The sequence below is a fragment of the Lutra lutra genome, chromosome 1 (genome assembly GCF_902655055.1).
Source record: "Lutra lutra chromosome 1, mLutLut1.2, whole genome shotgun sequence".
Taxonomy (NCBI): domain Eukaryota; kingdom Metazoa; phylum Chordata; class Mammalia; order Carnivora; family Mustelidae; genus Lutra; species Lutra lutra.
The window spans coordinates 31,398,864-31,416,476 of NC_062278.1; the positions used below are offsets into that span (position 1 = coordinate 31,398,864).

Consider the following 17,613-nt stretch of genomic DNA (forward strand, 5'->3'; position numbering starts at 1 on the left):
GATTGTATCCTGGCACCTCAGCCAAAAATACAAATACTGCATCACACCAACACTCTTAACTGGACTGTTGTCTCTTAAATGCTGGAGAAAAGGGGGGTGGGGAATCTATGGGGGGGAAAATCTATTTTTAATCTCTTTTTTGTGACTATGTAATTGGTTGATGTAGAAACCATAAATGAGCTTCTTATAAATTTTTTTACCTCTTTTTTAAAAAGTTAGGCTAGGAGATATGTGGCACTTTATTGTGTCATAAATTAATGGTACATGGCTTAAATATTGTAATATTAATTGTATTAAATAATAGATTAAGGTTTCCGTGTGCCTTGGTCTAAGAAAAAAATCTAAACTTGTAAATGATGTGCTGAAAAATTAAGAATAAAAGTTACTTCTCAGTATCTTCGTGTTTTGCTGCTCTTGACACATAAAAGTACAATTCTTTTCCTCTATCACCATATTGTGTTTTGCAGAAAAATCCATATGAAGGCCAGTTACATCCCTCATAATGGTTAATTTTCTAAAACAAAGACTCATAGTAAAAAGAAACCTGGAGTGCTTAAAACAATTAAAAAGCAAAGAAGGCATCCTGAGCTTTGAAATTAATAGAAATTTTTAGAGATACATTTTTTCTTTGTTCTAAGCCTGTATGCTCTGATACTATTCATCCTTTTTTTGGTTTATACTGTTTGTTGTCATATTTCCTGATTATTTCCATTTGTTTTTTAAAACCTCAAAATGATTTTAGCCCCTCCACAGTACAGCAGTGTATATTGATTGGAAATTATCGTTTGAGTCTATTTAAATTCAAAATATATATTCACCCTCTTCCTTCATCTGAAACCTTGATAAGTTTACTTTATTTTTTTTTAATTTAAATTTTTATTTTTTTTTCAGCATAACAATATTCATTATTTTTTGCACCACACCCAGTGCTCCATGCAATCCGTGCCCTCTACAATACCCACCACCTGGTGCCCCCAACCTCCCACCCCCCGCCCCTTCAAAATTCTCAGATCGTTTTTCAGAGTCCATAGTCTCTCATGGTTCACCTCCCCTTCCAATTTCCCTCAACTCCCTTCTCCTCTCCATCTCCCCTTGTCCTCCACGCTATTTGTTATGCTCCACAAATAAGTGAAACCATATGATAATTGACTCTCTCTGCTTGACTTATTTCACTCAGCATAATCTCTTCCAGTCCCGTCCATGTTGCTACAAAACTTGGGTATTCATCCTTTCTTTTTTTTTTTTTTTTTTTACAGCTTTATAAACATATATTTTTATCCCCAGGGGTACAGGTCTGCGAATCGCCAGGTTTACACACTTCACAACATTCACCATAGCACATACCCTCCCCAATATCCATAACCCCACCCCCTCTCCCAACCCCCTCCCCCCATCAACCCTCAGTTTGTTTTGTGAGATTAAGAGTCACTTATGGTTTGTCTCCCTCCCAATCCCATCTTGTTTCATTTACTCTTCTCCTACCCCCTCAACCCTCCATGTTGCATCTCCTCTCCCTCATATCAGGGAGATCATATGATAGTTGTCTTTCTCCGATTGACTTATTTCGCTAAGCATGATACCCTCTAGTTCCATCCACGTTTACTTTAAATACACTATAATTTACTTCAATAAAAGTGTTCTCTGAATTGTAGGGCCGAAGGTATACATAGCAAGTCTCTTTCAGAAATCGATTATGTAATAATGTAAACAATATAAGACTGGAACCATACGAAACATGTTTTGTTTATGTGTTGCAAAGAGGTTTAGGTTTTACTGGAGATTCATTCGCCCGCACTAGGAATGTTTAAACCGTGGAGGAGGCTTGCATGTGGCTATGGAAGTCAGGATGGAACCAGATTTGCCTCGGGGAGGAGTGAGGAGTTGAGGCAACCTATTTGTTCCTTAGTGGAGTGTGTGCGAGGAGATGGGCTATCCAGTATGTACCACTCACTAGACAACTACATTTGTTTTTAGGTTCAATGGTAAATGGATGGGGCTCTGCATCTGATGAGGACCGTAACTTTTCTAGTCATAGATCTAGTGTAGGTAGTTCCTCAGATGGCGCCATCTTTGCCAGCGGCAGCTTTGCACAAGCACTGGTGGCAGCAGCAGATAAAGCTGGTTTTAGGCTGGATGGAACCAGCCTTACGAGAACAGGTTGGTAGACTCTGAGTCCACACTCTTTGCATGAGAGAGTCTTGTCCTTTAGACACTGAGCTATTTTTCTCCTGTTCTTTCTCCTCAGTGAGTCTGACTACAGGGCTTTCTATAACATGCATGACCACAGTTCGGATCCTCAATTACCAGAACTTTCTCCCGATGCTACTTTTGCAGAGCCGAGAATAGGCTCCTACTCACCCACTTCTATCCGTTCTTTCCCTTTCCCTTCACGGCTCTGCTGATTAATTGGAATATGCTTTCTTTTTACGTGATAGCCAAGCTGCAACTGAGATGGCCATTAAATTTTCAATAACTCACTCTTGGCCAAATTCTCACACAATCAATAATGGGCCCAGTGATTAAAAATATTCAGCTTTTATCTCCATTACTTTCCTTTGCCCCATTTCTTTCTGCAAATGTGTTTTCTGGGAAAGCTTTCTCAGCATGGGGTGAATGGGTCTAAGGCTGTCAGTCTAACAGTTCAAATGGCTGATGGTCTTATTAATTGTTTGGCTGTTAAAATTTTAACCCAATAATTTATTATTTGTTTTAAAGGATGCTAATTAAAGATACACCCACTGCATTTGCAACTAGAATAAAATGATGACTACATGTGTATGGCTCTTCGGCCTACTCTAATTTGGGTTTCTGAGAAGAATTGAGTACCAATTTCATAATTTTTCATGTATCCGATTCTTTTCCCTAAAAGAAATGTGAGATTCATCCTAATAATAGATCAGTAATTTGTGTTTGTTTGTTTTACTGAAACAAAATAACTTTGGCATGATCCATGCTATTTACGACTGTACTTCTTAAATGCACTTATAAAAAGATTCTAAAATGTGAATTAAATGAAGCTACTTTACAAAACAAACTAATGAAGCCTTAAACACGTTTAAGAAATCTTAATAGTATTCAACGAGTAAGTGAAGAAAAACGGTTTTGACCCTTCACTAAACTCTCAGGTGATAAAAAGGAGTCTTGGAAATTTTCTTTGAATTATACCATCAGTATTTCTTTTCAGTATGCATTAGGAATCTTCAAATGATATAAAAAAATTTTTCCAAGCATTGCAGAGGTTTATTTTTCATATAGCATCCGAACTAAAATATGATGTAATATAACGGTTATTTGAATTTTCTTGCTTTATAAGGCGTAAGTCAGAAACTTTATGTTGCCTGAGTGCTTTTTGTGGTATAGCTATAAGCACAGCAATAAGAAAGTGCAAGGAAACTAATAAATTAGAAGGCATAAGTGCATTTCTTGCATGTATGCTAATAGCTAATAAAGCATTAAGCAGTGTCACGTCACATTGACTTAAGAAAATGTAACTACATACAATAATTTTGTGTAAAGGGAAAACATGCACAAGAGAATAGATACAGGCACATAAAACAACCCTCACTTACCATAATAAACATTACATTAAAATCATAAGATGTTGAACAATTATTAGCTACCCTTTTCACAAAATAAATTTCCCTGCATATGTACTAAACCTCAAGAAAAGAGCGTAACACAATTTCACTTTTCAATGAGAATTTGGAGTCTGCTCAGATACAGTAATATTCATCAGAAAATACCTATTGCACTTTGGATATGCAAGGTGATTTTACCCTGCTATCTATCCTATACTATACACTAATGTTATTGAGTTTCTGTAGAAGAGGTAAAATTCATCGTGTATTTGTATGGGTGGTAAGGTCAGTTTTTAATATGTCTCTGAGCAGACCTTTCATGTAGATTTTTCAAATGCAATTACTTCAGGACCTTTTTCTGTGCTCAGAGAGAATTTGTAAGATTCCAAGGATAAAATTTGATTAAGCAAATAAGATAAGTACATAATTTATTTCAGAAGTAACTTCTTTCATTTTAAGAAGTAAAAGCAGCATGAATTTGCATATAACCATGAAAATACCACTAAGATCATCAAGGTTAAATAAAAATATAAATCAAGTAATATCAAGTTTTTGGTCGGTAGATTTGTTTTACATCCATTTGCTTGAATTTTTTTCCAGTGGGCAGTGTGTTGGTTACTAAAAATTGGATAAAATAAAAGCAAGAAGGCATATTATTTTTTATGGAGATGCACCAGTATTTGGTATCTTTAAATGGCATCTCTAGGCAAGTTTATAGGTTAGGCTAAGTAAGAGCAGAAATACAAAACAGGCAGAATCACTGCCTTATAACATTCTCTATACCCCATTCCCTTTGTTTTCTTTTTAGGCAAAGCTTTTACCTCCTCTCAGAGACCTCGACCAACCAGCCCATTTTCTACTGACAGTAATACCAGTGCAGCCCTGAGTCAAAGTCAGAGGCCTCGGCCCACTAAAAAACACAAGGGAGGGCGAATGGACCAACAACCAGCTTTGCCTCATCGAAGGGAAGGAATGACAGATGGTAGGTTTGTTTCCTTCTCTCTTGTCTCCTCGCCAAAGAGATGCGCTCTGTGCGAATCATTAACTTAGATTAAAGTAGCAGTGGTAGATTAGGCACTGCCTCATTATGTAACAAGGCAGAAAACCTGGCGATATGGTCTCGTTTAAAGAAAACACCCTCTTTTCTAACAACCTGGAAGGATTTCGGTATTACCACGCCCCAAGAAATGTGTGCCATACCACTTTTCAATGTTGATCTTGCTGCCATTCTGGCATTTTCCGTTAATGCTTTTTAATGGACATTCCCCTTTGAGGTTAGCAAAGAAAACGCAGGTAGCACGTGCACTTGCTGTGCATTTCTGATATTAAATTTGGGACATTTCTGACATCAAATTAAGATAACTTCTATGGTATTTCACTTTTGAAAAAGACCATGAAGTGATTTGTAACGTAGCAGTTTTTTAGTTTCATGAATTTCTGGGCTAAAAGCATACTACCGATCATCTGGTAGATGGGTCAGCAAGCTTTTCTGTAAAAGTCCGTATAGTAAATATTTTTTGTTTTACCTGGCCATACAGTCTCTGTCACAAATACTCAAGGCTGCCATTGTAGTGTGAGTGTAGCTATAGGAAAAAAAAATGAATGCATGTGACTGATTTCCAATAAAACCTGTTGATAGACAATGGCTGAATTTGGCCCATGGACCCTAGTCTGCTGATTTATTTCAATTCTTTTATTTATGTATAACTTTCAGTCTTTGAGTACTTATTTAAACACTGCTAGTCTCAGGAAGCACAACATTACTGAACGATGTCCTTGTTCAATACAGAGTAGTTCATCTCTTTAAAGCAGGATCTATTTCCTGTATGTTCAACTGAATTTTCATACATTTAAAAATAGGAATACAAATATTTATCCTGATGTTTTATTCTAGTAATACCTATGATTTATGTCAAGAGCCTAGTATAATGCCCAAACCAAAGGTACATTTCTTCCCCCTTCTCAGCTATCCCCTCCAGGCATACAAACTTTAATCTGAGATAGTTCTACTAAATACCAAAAGGGTGAACCTAGCCAAGCTTCACATTAGAACCATCTACAAAGCTCTTAAATTATCCCCTGGGGATTGTGGGTTCTTTTGTTTGTTTGTTTGTTTGTTTTTTGTTGTTGTTGTTTTTATTTTATTTATCTCTTAGAGAGAGAGAGGGAGAGCACAGAGGTAGAGGGTGAAACAGACTCTCCCCTGAGCAGAGAGCTTGATGCGGAGATGCAGGGCTCGATCCCAGGACCCTGAGATCATTACCTGAGCTGAAGGCAGACGCTTAACCGACTGAGGCACCCAGGCGCCCCCTGGGAATTGTGATTTCATTGTTCTGGGTGAAAACCAATTATGGATATTTTTAAAGCTCCACAAATGAATCTAATGTGCAATCAGCATTGAGAAGCTATGATGGTGTCCTTAACATTCATTTCAGTCTCTTAGGCTTATCATTATAAGACAGAACGAGACTTAGTTGGAAAAGTACTTACTCTTTATTGGTTCGGGAGAAGGGTCTGTATCTCGTAGCCATCTCTGTGCTTTCTGTTGTCATTTTGTAATGCAGGGTAGACTTTAAAAGTCAACCATAACTTGTTCTAAAAGCTTTCAGGTTTACTTATCTTTCCTGCTACCTTGTTTTCATTGGGAAGTGTTTCTGTGGAATTTGAGGGTAAGGGTGTACTCAGGATCTTGATTCCTTTATAAACCAATATCCTGTGGTGAACAAAAATGCTCACCGCTTCCTTTCTGCCTCAGATGATCTGAAGATTAGTTCAGCATTTAAAGCAGTCAATAGTGTTGATCTTATTCCCTCTAGATAAAAAGGACCACCCCCATTGATATGGTAGTTATAAAACTCAGAATTAACAATTTTGTATAGTTTTCCTGCTATTAATGTCATGGAAAGAGAAAAGAATTTTTTTTTTTTCTGAAATGTTTGAAGATAATATACAGAATATCTGGAAGATAAAAAATATAAACCAACAAGATAGTGCTCCTTTTTTTTTTTTTTTTAAAGATTTTATTTATTTATTTCACAGAGAGAGATCACAAGTAGGCAGAGAGGCAGGCAGAGAGAGAGAGAGGAGGAAGCAGGTTCTCCGCCAAGCAGAGAGCCCGATGCGGGACTCGATCCCAGGACCCTGAGATCATGACCTGAGCCGAAGGCAGCGGCTTAACCCACTGAGCCACCCAGGTGCCCTAGTGCTCCTTTTCTTACTAAAATACTGTTCTTGCCAGTTTTCTCAGAATGTCTAGTTCAAATAAGCTGCCTCCTACTTTAAAATATGATCAATTTATTGCTTATCTTTCTAAACAACAGACAGGTCCCCAACTCTTAAAGTTGCCACCATTTCAAAAGGGGGTTATGGATTACGTATTGTTAGTATATATATTTTGGAAGCAACGATATTGCAAGGGAAATTTTGGCTCCCATGTCTTCCCAAGTTTATGATCCAATGATGTTCCAGTTATGACATGAGGACATCTATTATGGATGGCACTCTGTAGATCATCCTTAAGGATGGTGTTATTTTATAGTAAATGTGTGTGTCCTAGATTTGTATGGTATGAATCCATGCATCAGTAATAATTTTACAATATTTGTATGTAAAATCAAACTGTTCTTTTAGGGAAGGCTGCTGTTGAGTAGCACTTAGTGCATAGACATTTCTACACTTAAACTTTTGCTTGATACATTTTGATGCTGTGTTTGGTGAGTAAATTAATCAGGGTAATTACTGGAAGCTGCCATACCAAACAACTGCTATCCCTCAATGGCTTAGTATGGCAAGTTTGTTTCTCATGGATGCAATAATTTAGAATAATTTATAAAGGTCAGGTGGATCTCCTCTCAGTAGTTGTATAAGGATGTATGCTTTTTCAATATTGGGATGCCATCATTTTTAATGTGAGACATTTGTGGCTTCTGAGTGAGGGGAAGAACAAAATCTGGGTGATCACTTGGGAGACTCTATGTGGCATATATCACTTCTCATTTCCTTGACAAGAGCACGGGCACATGACATCAGACTACTGACTAGATGGAAAAGTAATGTTTTCTTGTGTCTAGTAAGAGGAATCGGGAACAGTAAAAAACATCAGTCTCTGTCTCAAAGGCAATGCAAAAACCACCACACACATCAAGGAGTCTTCTTCTCCCTTGAATAAAGACTCTCCTAAGCAGGCATTGTTCAGTCCAAATCTTCTATTCCATTTGCATAAGCTAAAGAATACCCTTTAAAAGCTATATACTGAAGAAAGAAGGGAGAGAAAGTAATTTTCTGTCCATCAACTTCCCCCCCCCCCATAGCATTTCCTTCTAGTCTGTTCTCCCCTCATTCCTATGTCCTAGTTAGTGAAGGGAGTCTTTGCTCTCCACAGACTACCTTGGCCACACTCCAGCTCTGCTACAAACTAACCGATACCATTCAGCAAATTTCCTTATTCATTAATCAGTTTATTCTCATACCAAATGATAGGCTGGAAACCAGCAGGCAAAATCCCCTGCTTTTCTGGATCTTGCATTCTATTGAGGGAAGATAAAGACCAACGCAAATACATAAGGGAAAGTAAAAGTATATAAGATGGTGGCAAATATCATGGAGGAAAAAAACATAGGAAGGAAGTAGAGAAATACCAGGGTTGGGGAGGGGGCGAGCTCTCTTTTAAGTAAAGTCTCAGGGAAGGCTTGACTAAGTAGATGACAGTACAGAAGACTGGAAGATTAAAAGGGAAAGAGCAATGCTGGTATCAAGGAGAGGTCACACCAGGTCATGAGAACAGCAAGTGGAAGCCTGAAGCTTATTTGCTGAAAAATAAGAGAAGCAGTGTGACCGAGGCAGAGAGAAAAACGGAATAGAATATGAAGTTAGACTAGTCAGTGAAGGCCAGTGTTTGTAGGGTCTTAAGCTTCTGTAAGATCATTGGCTCTTACTTTGAATGGGAAACCACTGAAGAGGGGTGTGTGTGTATATGTGTGTGTGTGTGTGTGTGTGTGTGTGTGTGTGTGTGTTTAAGGTGGAGGAGTAACATGATTTTACTTCTGCTTCTATTTAAAAAAAAAAAAAAAAAACCATTGTAGCTGTTATGTCAAAATAGGCTAAATGTGCTTTTCTGTGTGGAAGCCCAGAAACCACTTAAGAGGTTGTAGAATTCATCCAGGGAAGCGATGTAGAAGTTCTTCACGAGGTAGCATCAGTGGAAGCAAGGAGAAGGATTGAATTCTGGCTATAGGTTGGCAGAGCCCACAGGATTTGTTCATGAAATTAACTCAGGCTATAAAGCAAGAAAGTCAAGGATTACTCCAAAGTCTTGGTCAACTTGTAGAATGCAGTTGCTACTAATTGAGATGATCGACACTACTGAAGAAACATATCCTGTAGAGGAAGGTCCAGAACTCAGTTTAGATATGTGAAATTTTAGATCCTTTCTAAACATCTAAGTTGAACTCCTCAGTATGGATTTAGTGATGTGAGCCTGGAGTTCATAGAAGGAGAGATCCCAGCTGGAGGTATCTGATTTCTTTTTGCCTTCTTTTTTTTTTTTTCTTTAAACCTGAAAAAGACAATAAAAATGGCACATATTTCATTGGACTGTTGTGTACCTGACAATAGGAAATCCTCAGTAGGCTAGTAAGAGACTCTTTAGTGAATTGATTTACTTGAAATGAATCAACATGGAAATAAATAATAAATTTAAGTGAACATATTTGATTAGATACTTTTATTTTTGCCACAGTCATTCTTAATTTAATCTATTTTTCCAATTTGTTTATTTCAATGTGCATGTCATGTTCTTTCTTCTTAGAATATACAAACTCCAAGTAAATTACTTAATTATGTAGCTATATGATTTCAGGTTAAATTAAATAGTAATCAGAATTTTGGCTAGCTTACGTAGATGCCATTTTGGCCATTTTAAAGATGAAGCTGCTTTGGTGGAGAATAAAAATCAATGACCAGATAGTTATTTTGAAAGCAAATATCATAATTCCTGCCCTTCCCCACTACTGGCAGTCTTACGTCCAAACACTCAAATGAAATAATTACTTTACATTTACAATAATGCCTACCGAAGGAATTCAGTTTTGAATATAAAGGAAACATAAATTCATTGCTGGATTATTCTACAAACAGATACACAATATTGGATTAGCTCTTCATTTTGGAAGAAATGTTCCAAATGCAACTTTATTCTCCCAGATGGAAACACTGTTCCCTTCAATAATTAATAATTCATAATCTAACAAGAGGACATACATAAGAACTGGGAATGCTGCTTCAACGTGGGAACTCCCAAAGCAGATGCGGAGGAGAGTGTTATTGTCAATTCAGTGGAGGACAGTATCATTTTTCTCATTATGAAAGAGTATAAAGTTTCTTAACAAAGTCTTTAAAAAGAACAGTTTAGCCTTCCTTAAGGAAGCTATCTTTCGTTCACAAGAAATTCATGCTTTTTCCTTTTGAATTTCACAAACAGTATTATTAGAAATAAGAGCACTAATACAATAGCAGCATGGGAAATAATGGATGAAGATTATATGCAACAGCCATTGATAATAGAAATATGTAGTGCATATGGTATTTTATTTCATGAACGAATAATATAATCACTGATATTCTAAGGATGAACAGAGACGTTTGCAATAGTATGCCAGAAAAATTAGAAGGTAATAATCCAAAAGAATGTTTAGAATGTTCAGGAGACTTCAAAATCTTCAACAAAGTAATTTTAGAACTAGTATAATGGTACAAATCATGTTATAGAACTAGTAGAATTCTTTTTTTTTTTTAAAGATTTTATTTATTTATTTGACAGAGAGAAATCACAAGTAGGCAGAGAGGCAGGCAGAGAGAGAGGAGGAAGCAGGCTCCCTGCTGAGCAGAAAGCCCGACGTGGGGCTCGAACCCAGGACCTGGGATCATGACCTGAGCCGAAGGCAGCAGCTTAACCCACTGAGCCACCCAGGCGCCCCGAACTAGTAGAATTCTTAAAGAAAGATGAAAGAAGAGACTAAGATCACAGTTGAAGACAATCCAAATATAAAGATGTCATGATCTGAACAGTTAATGAAAGGAAAATGAAAAATTAGCTACACATTTGAACTTTTGATTTTTTCATATCTTATATTTAATTTAAAGAGCTTTTTTGCAAAATTATCTATTCTACCACATCTCAAATTTTTATGATGCATTGTCTATTCTAGCACCATGAAGCATATTCTATCTGTACTCTGAACATTGGTTATTAGTTATTAAAATTAATACATTGGAAGATTATAATGTATTAGTTGTAACTCATTAGCTAACTCATGAAACGAACAGCCAGAATTGGTTGTCAGGCAGAATGTTAATTGCATTTAATAAATGTTAGCTTAACCCTTTGACTGTTGCTAAATGTACCACATACATGGGTAAAGGCAGTCATATGTTGCGTATGATTCAGCATATAGTTCTTAATTTCCGAGGGCAACATTTCCTATGAAGAGTGGCAGGACAGCCTTTATTCTTCCCAGGGCCTTTTACTAACACAGCTGCTAGAATGTCTAGTCATTTTTGTGTCATGATATGTCTACTTTGGGGAGTTGGGGTGGACAATGAAGAAAATATGGAGAACACATAAATTGTATTTTGTACCTTGAACGTTAGCCTCAATGTGCAATTGAAAACACTTTCCACATATAATAATTGAAATCAGTCGATTTTGTTTCAAAGACACTGGGATTCAATGATAGCAAAGAGATCAATAATATGCATTTTAGACAGAAATAACTGACCTTTGCTCCCCTTGCAACCCTCCCTTCCCCCCCAGATTTCTTTTGCATGAGTGAGACTTTTAGGAGGGCACGGGTTTTTTTCTTCATCTTGAATTAAAACCTGTATTTTTCATTAAATTTTAGTCCATTCTAAACATTATTCACAATTTTTAGATCTTCCACCACCACCAGATCCCCCTCCAGGTCAGGGTTTAAGGCAGCAAATAGGCCCGAGCCAGCATGCTGGTAACGTGGAAAACTCAACAGAGAGAAAAGGAAGCTCTCTGGAAACACCACCAGCATCCAACTTAGAAGACACAAAGAGCTCATTGGATTGTCCAGCTAGAACGTCCCTAGAGTGGCAGCGACAAACCCAAGAATGGATAAACTCCACAGAACGCCAAGAAGATATACGGAAAGCCCTACACAAACAAAGTGTTGGACCAGGTGTGTTCTGCACAGTCCCAAGAAAGTGTGGACTTTTACCTTTTGTTTTCCTACCAGGTATTTTAGAAATGGCAGTTGTTTAAGCGCATCTGAAAAAAGTTTCTTGAATCACTGAAAAGTTGGGATTCCTCAGCAAAGTTCACCAACATACACCTTAAGGCTGATTCCCATGGGGATTGTTCCTCAAGTTAACCTTGCGTAGGGGTCTTTGAGCTGAAGAGATTTCACCTGTATTGTTCAAGAGACAATTTGATATTTTTGCCTCCTAATGTTTATATGGAAATGCTTTTAAGACCTCTAAATTTCATCTTAACTTCCATTTAATCCCTGCCTTCAACCAGTTTCATTTTGACTGAAGTAACTAGTCATTTTGAAAAGAGAACTCACTTCAGTCAAATCGTTGAACTCATTGAAATAACAAAGTTGCACATAAATGTATGTAAATATCTCAGGATAGAAAAGGTTAAACTGGGCCTGTGCTTTCTCCAATTGGTTAAATTTAGTTGATTGTTAACATTTCGTTGGGAAATATTCTTGTTTATAAATCAAGCTTCTGGAACTGTCACAAAATAAATGTCCTCACTTGTGGTTGGATTTTGTCTTGGGAGGGGTAGTGGTTGTTGGGGCCTATTATAGAAATACATTTTCTGGAACATTTCTTCTCATATCGGGATTCATTTTGATTAAGTATTAAAACATACACACAAACACACTCAACACAACATTTGAAAGTTTCTTTACACATTTGTTTTTTAATTTGGACTCAGTCTTTTGTAGATATGCCTTCTACCCAGGCATTTTCAATAATTACATGATGTCACAATTTGGTGCTTAAGATTTTAGAAAATGTAATGTTTATAAGAGCCAAAATATGTCAATTTTAAGACCTAGATTTAGTGAAACACTTAGGAAGTTTACATCGTTCAGGTTGTGAGAGAAAAATCATGTGATTCTTGAGATTTCATAAAGACCATTTAAGGAGAGAAATAGTCATCACAGTAATAATAGTCCATATCTAGAAAGAAAGAAAAAAATAGAAAGGGAGAAAGAAGAAGAAAAAAGGAAAGAAAAAAAGAAAAAAATGTTTTAAAATATTAGGTACTTAATAATACACCTTGTGTTATTTGTAGGATTGATACATAAAATATGTTTTCATTTATTATTTAGTTATGAAAATGTGTATTTCTCTTTTTCTTTTAAGGAAATACACCATCTTTAAAATAATGTGTTTCTATCCCCAGAAACAACAAAAATTTAGGAAGCTTTGTCAACTCATATATAGTTCTTTATCTAAATTGATTGAGAAAATGTTGCTATAATTTTGAGTGAAACAAAAACCATGTTTCTTCAATATTTTTGAAAAATTTAATTGGAGCCTCACTGAAGTCCAGAAATTATATTCATAAAAATGCTTTTGTTAAATAATATGGTTCATTGTATTCAGCTCCCTTTTATTAATGAATTTAAATTTTGCAAATGATATGTAACATTGTATTTTTATCCCCAAATTAATTAATTAATTAATTAATTATTTATTTATTTATTTTTATTCATTTGACAGAGAGAGAGAGAGATCACAAGTAGACAGAGAGGCAGGCAGAAAGATAGGGAAGCAGGCTCACCGCTGAGCAGAGAGCACGATGTGGGGCTCGATCCCAGGACCCTGAGATCATGACCTGAGCCGAAGGCAGAGGCTCAACCCAGTGAGCCACCTAGGTGCCCCCCCAAATTTATTTTTTTAAGATTTTATTTATTTGAGAGAGAGAGAGAGAGAGCATGAACAAGGAGGCAGGAGCAGAGGGAGAAGGAGAAGTATACTCCCCGCTGAGCAGGGAGCCCAACAAGGGGCTCCATCCTAGGACCCTGAGATCATGACCTGAGCAAAAGGCTAATGCTTAACAACTGAGCCACCCAGGCAGCCCATCCCCAAATTTCTTTTAATTTAATCCTGTTTCAATTCCTATTATCAGAAATGATGTTTGCACATGGAAATTTTTAAATATCTGGGCTTATTAAACCTCTTATTTTTAATTTTACTGAAGAGTGAAATCATAAAATAGCCCATCTTGAAGTTAATATTTAAAGTTTGTTTGGCTTCCATGTTGCTGTTCAGCTTAGCACTTTGTACTTCTTTTTCAGAGGAGACATTGGTGCCCTATAGCAAGCCCAGTTTCCCGTCTCCAGGAGGTCACAGCTCATCAGGAACAGCGTCTTCTAAAGGATCCACTGGACCGAGAAAAGCTGAGGTGTTGAGGGGAAGTCACCAGCGCAATGCCAGCGACCTTCTTGACATAGGATATATGGGCTCGAATAGTCAAGGACAGTTTACAGGTGAATTATGTAAGTGCTTTAGGACACTTCAAAGGCTCTGGTGATTCAGAACAAATAGTGGGTTAATAATGTAGGGGAGAAAAAAGTTTCCTTGACCCTCTTATGGTCCCTGGCTGGGTCTGAGAATTAAACTGATAAACAGAGATTAACAGGAGAAAAGTCTACAAATTTTATTGAATTTTTACATGTCCATGGGTGACTTCAGAAGAGCATGTAGACTGAAAGAAGTGACGGAGCAGAAAGCTTTTCTATCTTTTTGACAAAGAAACCATAAATTTGTGAAGATTTTATGAGACCAAGAGGTTTGGGGTAGGGGAGTAGTCAATGGTAAAGAAGTAACTGGGAAGATAAGGGTTAGTTTAACAAGGTTTGTTTGCAAGATTCCTCGGCTCCTTAACTCCCTGTCTCTGGGAATAAGAATGTCTTCCTTCCTCTGGTAGAGGGAGGGTAACTTCACGTGGGAGTTTTATGGTCTGTTTCAGAGAAGAAGAGCAAGGTGGGGAGGAGAGAGGTCAGAGTGACCTTCCTTCCTCTGTTGGTTTCTCAGACTCCTTCAGCTTTCAATATTCCATATGCCAAGATGTCGTGTTTTGGGGTAGCACGTCCTGAACCTCATCAATAATATTGGGACAACAAACAGATTTCAGAATGGTAGAAATCGTGCTTTACTATGAGAAAAAAATCGATTGCGGTTTTTGGAAATAGAACATGGCTATTTACAGCCGTCTATTAAATGAATATTTCTTCTATTCCGATTCTGATTCACACTATACAAAAATTGCCCATATTTAGGCAATTAATCTTAATATTTATAAGTTAATTAAGTACAGTCCACTTTGCAGTTTTCTTTGCCTTTTAAAGAACCTCAGGAATTCCTCACTCCCTAGTTGCTCTTCATTTATTATTATAATTTTTTTTTAGATTTAGGCAGTCGACCTTGTAAAGTTGATTTTTTATTATAATAACATATTTTATAAATAAATTTCTTTTTGAATAAAGAGCCCAACATTGATATAGCTATCTATAAAATAAAATAATCTCTTTTAAGATTAATTATCTTAATCTATAAAAATCTATAATCTATATAATCTATAAAAATAAAAAAATCTATAAAGTAATCTATAAAAATAAAATACCAGACAACAGAGAAAGAGAGCATATCACAATCACAGGAAGAAGCTCTGAATTCTTTGGTTATTTTTTTTTCGTAAAATTTACCAATTCTTCTCTCCGATGTCAGAATTATACTTGTTAAATAGTTTCAGCTGCTTATTTGAATTCACATTAAAAGCACTGATGAAGGAACAGCCCTGGATTCCAGTCTTCTCAACCCCGAGCAAGTCAGCTACCTTCCCAATCTCTCTACTTCCTGATTTTAAAAAAATGGCATTACTATTATGCTTCCATCACAGACTGGGGGATGCCATGAAATAATGAAAAATAAAAGTTCTTTCAAACTGTGAAGTTCTTTATTGACTAGCCTTCACATTCTTCTTGTCTTACTAATCTGATTATTATTAAGATATGTTTATAATTCTTAATTTGATTCATGACTGCTTGGATTTTGCTTTGACTTCCATTTTAGTGTAACTGTAAACTCACAGGGACATGCAGAGAGAGTGCTATGTGAATTTTAAATTTCCAAATTTTACAATGTTTCTTTCTTTCCCTTCCCATCACTACGTTTCCTACCTTTACACACTCGCAAAATCCATCTGACGGTGTTATTTTCATTTATTATCTGTTCGCGTGGCTTTTTGTCGTGCTGGTCAGGAGGAAAGACTACCTAATGTCAATGCAAACTTACCTCTGATTTTTATCTCTTTGTAGAGTAACTGAGAGGAGACATGCAAAGCTGCTCTGAAGGACCACCAGGTCTGAACTCATGGAAGTGATGACACTAAACAGTGCAATGAACAATTTCTTTATTTATGTACTATTAAAAGAACTGTAAATGCAATGTAAAGACACACAGCCACACATATCCCACAGATATTTTACTTGTGTTCTTCTCTTAAGTACACCACCCACCTTAACTCTTTCTTGTCAGGAGTATATAAAAAAGAAAGAAAACAAAACTCGCCCTCCAGGAAGAAAAGGATTTTCCTCTGTATATAATTTCTTTCGTGCATTGCTATGCAAGCTCCTTCTTTTTAGCTCTGTTCATACTATTGTCTGTTTTTATTGGTCTGTTGTACTATATGTGAATTAATAGGCTGTGGTGCCATATATTAACTTTTAATTGTGTAACTTTTATGTTTAAATTTTGCACTGCAATTTTATTTGGTGATAAGCACAAATCTCTACTCCTCGTGACATGAAGAACAGGACTGAATGTGAAGGGAGTTTCTGTACTGTAAGCTAGGCTGGGTGCGCTGGTTGGAACCAATCACGTTAGAGGGTTTGCAGTTGGGGTGTAGGAATAGAAAGATGCAAGGGAACAGTGGTGTTGGCAAAGTCTTCTTTGAATATCAGGGACTGAGTCAAAAAGAAAAGCAGAAAGGTGGCTTTTACTATTGACAAAAAAGCAGGGGTGAAAGAAAGAAATTTAAGTCTTCAGGCTAAATAGCAAAGATGTACTAAGCTTGCTTAAAAAAAAAAAAAAGGAAATTAAGGTTATATGTAGAATCAACTTAACCTGTTGTTGTAATTGACCTGTCTGAGAATTATAACAAGCAGAAGGAAATTAAGGTGTTTCATAAGAGCTGTGTTTATATTACAGTTTTTTAAAAAAGCATTTTCTGAATTACCATAATTAATCTCTCCAACTCATTAAGCAGACTATAATATGAAGTTCCCCAAGGAAACAAACAAAATGAACTCTAGAATATCTAGCAAATAGTTAAAGAGGCAATTTATTATTAGGACATACTCGCGCTGCTTCCAAATGCAAAAACTCTATTGCAATATCTCGTTTCATCTTTCTAATACATGTACAGTACACACTAGAGGATAGAGCTGCATCACTTAAATTTATGACTTTGGAAAAATAATGCAGTCTATAGACAATTTTGTGTTTTATTTGGTTAAGAAGTGAAGTTTATGCCACAAATGTATCGCCAAATTGTAAGTGCTTACAAGGCAGTGCTCAGAGTATGTTCAGTTCACAGTAAGTAGATTTATTGGAATAAACATTTTATGGTACATTCTCAGAAATTGGCTACCAACTAAAAGATGTTTGACCCACTTTGAATGAGTAATTTGAAAATGAAAATTTAAAAGGAGAAAAATGCATGTTTATACACTTTTTAAATAAAACCAAACCTCGTTAAGTGGACATTAATAACAGTGTCCTGCCTCATTTGTTCCCATGACTTTGAGAACAAGAAATTCCCGAACATCAGTCATGTATGGTCAAAAGGAATATGACTTTGGAATATATGTCAGCCTCTGTTCGTGTATAGTCGATCAGTCAAGTAGAAGAGAACTTCCCTGAAATTCCCACTTGTGACATTTTTTTCCATCTGCCGCCTCCACAACTGTAAATTCTATTTTTAGTTATA

General features: G+C 36.5%; 1 protein-coding gene across 1 annotated transcript in view; it reads left to right on the plus strand.

Annotated features, from left to right (window-relative positions):
- ROBO2 (roundabout guidance receptor 2) overlaps window positions 1–17,393 on the plus strand; it is a 1,319,482-nt gene extending 1,302,089 nt beyond the window's left edge. The window contains 4 exon segments of the mRNA XM_047722052.1: window positions 4,387–4,560; window positions 11,507–11,779; window positions 13,919–14,119; window positions 15,941–17,393. Coding sequence (XP_047578008.1) covers window positions 4,387–4,560; window positions 11,507–11,779; window positions 13,919–14,119; window positions 15,941–15,942 — 650 coding nt within the window. The 3' untranslated portion in view covers window positions 15,943–17,393.
- Window positions 17,394–17,613: the final 220 nt, after the last annotated feature.